This window comes from Lepisma saccharinum, chromosome 28 (assembly GCF_977018435.1).
Source record: "Lepisma saccharinum chromosome 28, izLepSacc3.1, whole genome shotgun sequence".
Classification (NCBI taxonomy): domain Eukaryota; kingdom Metazoa; phylum Arthropoda; class Insecta; order Zygentoma; family Lepismatidae; genus Lepisma; species Lepisma saccharinum.
The window spans coordinates 17,169,561-17,178,111 of NC_139256.1; the positions used below are offsets into that span (position 1 = coordinate 17,169,561).

General features: G+C 36.6%; 1 protein-coding gene across 9 annotated transcripts in view; it reads left to right on the forward strand.

Annotated features, from left to right (window-relative positions):
* LOC145981082 (nuclear RNA export factor 1-like) overlaps window positions 1-4,312 on the forward strand; it is an 85,841-nt gene extending 81,529 nt beyond the window's left edge. For all 9 annotated transcript variants that reach the window (XM_083114216.1, XM_083114218.1, XM_083114210.1 and 6 more), the window contains 2 exons: window positions 282-439; window positions 3,223-4,312. In XM_083114216.1, coding sequence (XP_082970342.1) covers window positions 282-439; window positions 3,223-3,325 — 261 coding nt within the window. In that variant the 3' untranslated portion in view covers window positions 3,326-4,312. The remainder of the gene's footprint in view (window positions 1-281; window positions 440-3,222) is intronic.
* The last annotated feature ends 4,239 nt before the right edge of the window (window positions 4,313-8,551 follow it).

The window sequence follows — 8,551 nt, forward strand, 5'->3', positions numbered from 1 at the left end:
TTTGAACATGAACATAGTGGAGGGAGGGGGATTTCATCATACTGATTAATCCAATTAAAACACATGCCTACATCAGACTCTTCGTCATTTAAGTTATATTATTCTCAGCATCACTCATCCTTATCATCTCAGATGTGACGGAAAAGTGACGCAAATAACTAAAATACCACTACAATACATTGCCGTGATTAACCTAGAAAGGCAGAAATGCAATGTAAAATTTAAAAAGTGTCAAATATCTAATACCTTTGTTATAATATTAACTCTGTATATCTTTCCAGGCCTTGTTTCAGACATCATCACCAAAAATGCCCATTGAGGTCAGTGATGAGGAAGAGGGAGGGAAGACCCCAGAGAGCTGGTTATATGGGTACACCAAGTACCTACTAATTGAAACCATTGTCCATTTAACAAGCATGAGGAGAGACTGGTCACTCAAGTGAGTATCTGAAACATTGTATCATACTATGGATGGACCGATATGAAATTTTAACCAATACTGTAAATTCATTAGTGATATCACACACTCCTCGGTGCTATAGCCTCGGGTGGGTCCCGATCCATAGACACTCCTCTCCGATTTCTTACTCCAGCTGTACAGGCATCCCTTCCTACATTGTCCTCGCAACTAGTTTTTGGTCTTCCTATTACTAGGTTACCATCAACTACTTTCCTTGGAATCTCATCTTCTGCATTCCTCCTAACGTGTGTTACCCTGGCCCCGTGTCAGGGCAACAGTGTTTTTTTTTCCTTATTGAAATATTTATTAATATGTTAATTAATTAGGTAATTACATATATAAAAATATGTGATAAGAGTATCTCAATTTATTATGCATTTTTAGGTTAGTATATATTCCATGTATAAAAACCATGTAGCTCTGTTCTTTCTTCGTGTTTCGAACGTTCAAAAGAAAGGCGGGCAGTTTAGCTGTTAAAGATTAAAAATTTTGAAAGAAGGGCGGTTGGCAACAGACGCCAACCAAACATATATAAACTCCCAGATCAGAGTGGGGGAGGTTGGCTGTTGGAACTGAGACTTGGAAGGGAGAAGGACCGCTGGTTGAAAAAAAAAAACTGGCACTCAAACTGAAGCAAAAGCAAATAAGACTGTCCACAAATGGGAGGAAAAAAAATCTAGTTTAGAAATCTGGACTTGACCTACAGTTTGAAATGAGATCTGAATTACAAAAATTACTATCATTAATAAAAAATAATAACCAATTATTGCATGTGTCTCACGTAGGCTATATTTTATCATTCACTAAAACTCACAAAATCCATAATAATTTTTATTAATGCTTTTTTGTTGAAGTGCAGTTGTTTATTAAACATAAGATTACAATAATTACCATCATTATCAACCAATGGTACACTGTCACTGGCATGAGTGTCTCGAATGAGATACATTCAAAGATGGCGCCTGATATGCCCACCAAGTGCATTTTGCCTCCTAATTACATTACATTTATGTTTTTATGAACAAAATTAATAAAGAAATATTGGGAACATCCCAGGAAACAATGTAATTTATTGTTTTCACACAGTTGAGAAATCTAAAAAATGTAGGTGGTGGGCCTGCAAAACCCCCTCCCCAACTACTTGGTTAGCAGGGGTTCAAATTGTATCTTAACCAGTATTCAATGTGTGTCCACTGGGATTGGCCAATAGCTGTCTTTGGCTGCTACATGATGTAATTTTCATTTAGTTGGTTGCAAAATATGTCACTACAAACCTGTAAACTCATAACAGTAACTTCAAGTGGAATGGGTTAGCTGTAATTGGTAAAAAGCCAAAAAAAGCAAAAATTTCAGTTTTTTTAAAAACGTCCATTCAAAATAATGGGCTTTTTTTCAACCCTAGCCAAAAATAGGATTTATTTGAGGCTAGTATGTGTTTTCTGATTTCAGAGGTGGTTATCATTTGTATTTGTTACCAAAGATCCCAAGTAGACAAAGCTGTTCACTCTTTCAAACTTATAATTTCCTACCTCCAATAATTCCATTCTGTATGGGATTCCAGTTAATATATATTTAAATTTGGATTCATATATTCTTAAACTTATTCTTCTTTCTGCTGCCTCCAAGTTTATAAAAGCTTCCAATAAAGATATTTTACTTCTACTTATAATATCATCAAGGTAATCTGCATATCCCAAAAGTTGCACCGATTTTGTAAAAACTGTACCTGTTGTTTGTATTCCGGATTTTCTAATAACTTTTTCCAGTGCTATATTAAACAAAAGACAAGCTAATGCCTCACCTTGCCTTACACCATGACTTGTATAGAGAAAGTCCAAATTATCTGATTGTGTCTCTAACACACACTTTCGATACCAAGTGGAAGCTCATAGTGGTTCGGATCCCACTTTAAACTATAGGTCCAGTCCCAATTAGCCTTACTGTGCAAAAATTGAACTTAAAACACCAAATCAATCAAGCAATCAATCTAACACACACTAACACAGCACAAAACCTTAGGCAAAGACACATGGGCGAGCCTTATTAGCTCTCTAGGGATATTAAGTTAAACCATAGCTTCAAAGAGTTCCTCTCTGTTAATGCTATCATATGCTGCCCTAAGGTCAATGAACAGATGATATGGGGGAACATTGAAGTCCAGGCATTTCTCCAATATTTGTCTCATAACAAATATTTTCTCTGTTGTTGATTTTCCAGGGTGAAATCCACACTATTATCTTCCAATATTACTTTTCACATAGGACAATAATCTTCATATAAAATACGTATTTTAACTGCCATCATCATCATCCTTCGTTTCAGTAAAGTAATTGCTACTGCATCTTTCTTTTCCCGAAACATGAATACAAAACCTTCACAAGTGAGAAATACAAGAGGGTGGTGGCAGTGGCCACCAAAATTAATAGAAATTAATGAAACAGTTTTGCAGTCTTCATTTCAGTGTAATGAATATTTATTTCTTTAGTTCTCGTTTTACATGGCAGGTACAATGTATTGTATTACATATTTTACAAATATGTTAATACAAATACATTGCATTTTCTAAAAATGTCCATGTGTGAATGTTTCCTCCTAATGAATGTAACAGTGCATATATGTACGTTCATGCATCTGTGCATATATGTAAATTTGTCAACTTACAGTGGCATGATATTACATTTACATGTTCCTTATGTCAAATAAATTAATAAAAGAAATGTTGGTTTGTGTGTGTACTTTGATTTTGTACTTTCATTTTCTAGATGTTTGCAAGAGAATGATTGGGATTTGGAAAAAGCCATGTTTGTTTTCAATGACCTTCATGACAGAGGAATGATTCCAGAAGTAGCTTTTACGAAAGGTTAATGATTGCAATACCTCTGTGTTTCGTAGGAGGGACTGCTGACAAGTTCGTGGCCCAGCACAGGACCCCCCTCCCTTTTTGAGCTTTCCAGGGTGTTGCTGGTTTACAACCTCTTTCAGTCAGGTGTTAATGATGTGTAGTACTCTGCATTAACTGTCTGGCTCTGGCTCTTAGGCAGGTAATCTATAAGTTACACACTGTCCTTATCCAAGAAAAATGAAGACCTTTCGTGCTTCGAACTTATTGAGGTGAGGTGAACTGGAGTTTTGCCAGACTGTTACTTTGTCTCTGGATCGTGGAGATATAACCAGGTTTTGTCCATGGTAACCAATCTTGCGTTTGGTCCACGGACAGATTTTTTGGCACCAACATGTTCCGATGAATTATCCAGAATCTGCCACACATTTAACTGATATGTGGTGGTCCATGAGAATCAGGTTATGAATTCGATCAATGATTTGTACAACCCACTTCTTCACAGGTTCGTATGAATGAGCAGTTCTGTAGGGTTTCACCCATTTTCTCATGGATCTCCTGCAAAGACTTGCCCTGGAAGAACAAGAACTTCATCACAGTCCTGGTTTCCATGTCCATAAATCTCGCATGCTGGGCAGACATGCTCAAGACATATGATCTTCCTTCAAATTATTTGGGAACATGATTGGGCCATGAACTTTTTAGCATCCCCTCATATTTATTCACAAGTAATGCATATTTTATAAAGTGGACAGTAAAATAAAATCCAAAATTATATAAAATATGCAGTATATTGCTTGTAATACATTTCTGATGAGTGTGCCATTAAATATACTCCATGAGTATAGTGTGTTAATCATTTGTACACATACTACCAATTAGTATGATTTGTTTTTGTTATTGGCTGGTGCAAACGCCAGCATAGATACATGTACAAATAGTGTTTGTCTTTTTTTTTTTGTATTAATTTCTATTTTCTGTAATATATTGCTAAATATATTTTTCTTGAAGTATTTACATGTTTTCTCTTTTGTTACAAATAAAGTACAAAAATTTACCATTTCCTACTGTATCTTTATTTATTGGAAAAGTAGAACCACTGCCTTTCAGTTTAATTATTTATAATTGTGCACATTGCTTCATATACTAATATTTAATATATCGGGTGTCATGTAAAACCTGACGAAATTGAATGGAAAATACAATTAAAACTTGCCAAAATACTGAGAATAAAGTGCAATTGAAATATGCCAAATAATGAAAATTTAATAGAAACTGACAATAAATTGAAAAATTACTAAAAGTCCAAAAGGATAAAAAATTGCAATGCAAAATCAAAACAATGTTTTCTGGTTCTAACTTAAGGAAAATAGACTATCGTTATGATTATCAAAGTCTTCAATGGCCAAAAAAAAAAATTGACCATCAACTCCTTGAGTCATGCTTATATAACAGATATCCAAGTTGTGGAAATTGTGTGTGTGTGTTTTTTTTAGCTTGGTAGCTCCGTGGTCGACACATGGAATGGCAGACCTAAGTTCCAGTATATATTTCCTTTCATATGGGTGGATGTGTCATGTTGAAGAAAAAGTTAAATTCACTTCAAAGTTTCCTAAGGTGACAAGTGTTGTTAATGTTGTCATAATGCTACAACATAGTAACACAAATATTGTTAATCAGCTACTAAAAATTAGATTCTTTTAAGCCTCCACGAGGTGCGTCATTTTCTGTAACCTGCATAGGCACAAGATGTACCCCTGTCTAGGCCCGTAGCCAGGCAGGGGCCAGGGGGAGCTCAGCCCCCTCGCATTGTCGTTAGCACCCGGTCATTAGGTAAAACTTGTATAATTTGTTTGTAGTGACAAGTGAAAATGTAGACAGCGGATATTATGTAGTCATAACTTGATGAAATTACAAATTCACAGAAAGAAGATCAGCTATTACATCCCTTCATCTTGATTATAAACTGAAGTCTTAAGTAGCAGAAAGTACAGGGTGTCTACAAATGATTGAAAGCGATTTAATGATGTTACTGTACTACATGTATTATTGAACGTACCACGAAGTAACTTTGCAGTTTTGTAGAGAAATGCAACAAGTTTTGTGACAAGTTACGGGAGTCTTCTGTTCACCTTGGCGCCATAGAGCATCTTCGTGACTTTCCGGAACTAGATGCTTTTTGTGCAATCTCAAAATTTAGAGTTTACAGCCGCTTCTTCTTCAGCGAACAACCATTACAGAATACGGGTATCTTGACATGTTAGCAAGTTGGCTCATGCCACAGTTGGAGACAGACATGGAAAACTTTATCCACCAGTTGGATGGTGCTTCGCCCCAGTTCCATCACAATAAACCGAGGGTCGGTCGTTGTGGAAATGATGATGAACAACTGCTGTCATTGCCTCACGGTGACTTTTTTGTGTGGGGTTATGTGAAGGATCTAGTGTTTGTGCCTCCATTACCGAGTGATCTAGCAGATCTGGGGATTCGTATCATCAGTGCTTTTGATCAAATTGATACATGCTTCATCGCGTTTTGGAAGAACTTGATTATAAAGTTTACGTCTGCAGAATCACAAAGAGGGAGCATATCGAACACTTGTAATGTGCCACAAAACTTGCTGAGTTTCTCTACAAAACTGTAAAGTTACTTCACAATGTGTTCAATAATACACGTACAGTAACATCATGGAACTGCTTCAATAATTTGTAGACACCCTGTATTTAGTAGGTTGCATAGAGTTTCGAAGTTCTTGTATAGTAGGGCCGTAGCCAGACTGAGCTCCCCCTTGACATTAGGTAAAACTATTTTGTTTGCAGTGAAGAGTGAAAATGTAGACAGCAGATATTATTTTGCTCACAACTTGGTGGAGGATAAATTCACAGAACATAAAGTTCATCTTGTTTATGAGCTGAAGTCGAAGTAGCGGCAAGTATTTAGAAGATTCTCTAGACTATAGAATGTTCTTTCACAGATGAGCTTCTTTATCCATACAATTTGCTGTCCCTGTTGTGGTCTCCCGTTTAGACAGAAATCTGTGACACTGATGTCATCATCCACATTCCTTCCATATCTACATCAAAGGTCAACAGTTCCTAAGTTTTGGGAAGGGAGGGAAGTTTTATTCCTTCAGCTGGGGGTGGAATGTACAGTAGGCACTATGATTGAATATTATGCATTTTTTGTATTATATAAATATATCATCAAAATTAGTGTGCAGTATGTAATACAATTAACACTTCAAAGATGTATCAGAATATACCCATAGAAAAATGTACTATTTATGTGATATTTCTAAATTTTATATTAACTTAATGACACCCCCCCCCCCCCCCACACACACACAAATAATTTACTTTCATTTAACACTGCTAAACTTTTGAAAAATGGACTTGGTTTACAAAGCCCCCCCATTGATAACCCATGAGGTCAATTCTAGCTATGGGCCTGCCCCTGTCTCCCAACTCTTTTTAACTACCTTCAAGGTATGAACTACACCATGAATTATAGTGGCCATGTGTGCAAGATGTTTGTTTATCTTTTTTCTACGATAAGCTGCAATTTGTTGCTGCTCTTTCAAAATGATGTAATATTAAAAAGTAACGCCAGTCGCATGCTTTGTATACAGTTGTCCTTCACGTGACTAAATACAAAGAACTGAAGCAGTACTTTGGTCACACGGTCACTTTCATGTTCATTTTTGGCACTAACACACAGCTACGTGTCCTCTCCTTCCTCACTAACCCACTACCATATACCATCAGATTTTGCAGTGTGCTCTGTTTTTCGACATTGATATTTTTCTTGTTACTTATTTACTCACGTGAGGAACAACTGTACACCAAGCATGCGACTGATGTTATCATTGTGTGGCTTAGAAGTACAGCAGAACTGAGCAACTGTGCTTACAACAAAGCACATTCAGCTACACAAAAGCACTCCGTGCGGTATAGTTCACAATGTTGCCATCTTGTATTGAATATTGATGGGGGATACCTGTACCCCATGTGCCTAATGGAGGGTTAGCAGTGGCGCAGGAACGTTTTTCATTTGGGGGGGTACAAAATTCAGCCTCCCATATATATAAACACACATACTGCTGCACCTAGAAATACATTTCGGGTGCCCAACCAAGTGTTGCAATAATAATAACAATAAAAATAATAAATAATTATAATAATTATATTTAATTAAATTAAAATATTAATTAAATAAAAAAGGTAAAGTGCTCCCCTGTGCTTAGCACCATGCCATGAAGGCGTATAGGGGGTGTAGGGGTAACGCCCCACACTTTCTTCATCCGGTCGTGACTTAATTAATATTGTATTGATGTTATTACATGAATAGGTAAAAGATAGTAAAAGAATAGAGATATAACAGCATGTATTCATTATCTAGCTTACGTGTAGTTAAGATCGCCAAGATTTGCATAAAAACAACTGCTCTGGCAAGGAATTTAATGTCAAATAGAAAAAAATAATTGAATATTTATTGAATAACAAATAAGGAGTTAGATCCAAATAACGAAAAGTAAAGTTTCTGATTAATATTTTATGGATATTATCATTAGTAGTGTGCATAAATCTTTTGGAACCCTTCAAAGCCGTATGAGCCAAATTCCTTGCCTTCCAATAAGTTCAGCGGAAATAAGCATCGATTATACGGAGCATTCCCTGACATTCGCTACGAGACTCAGCAGCAAGCGGCCCTGCATCAGAGCTTGTCTTTCCCGGTGAACGGGTCCGCGACAGTCAGTAGAGTCGGCTATTAAAATTATATTTTTCATATTGTGTGCTAACCTTGACTACAGAAGGTGTTGAAAATGATGTCCCTCTGCTGCAACACATTCCTGGCATCTCCGAAAGAAATTGGCATTTACACGTGCAAGTTCATCTACTGTAATTCTCCCGATTTCTCGTACAATATTCTCCTTTAACTCACGGATGGTGTGCGGATTGTCTTTGTATACTTCATTTTTTAGATTTTCCCATTTTTCTTTCCACTTTCATTCAGAACTGACCCAATTACTCTAGACTTTTTTACGAGGTTTAATATAGTGGTCCTATGTGGAACGGGAACACTAGGAAATTTCGTTGCAAAACATTGTCGCACTTCTCCACAATTCCTCTTTCCGAAGTAACACTCGATAAATCCTTTGTTGTAATATAAACTTTTGTGGTGCCATGTGAAGCCACAATCTTCAACACACGGACACGACACAACATAACTTCCGATGGTAGATTATACTGGCG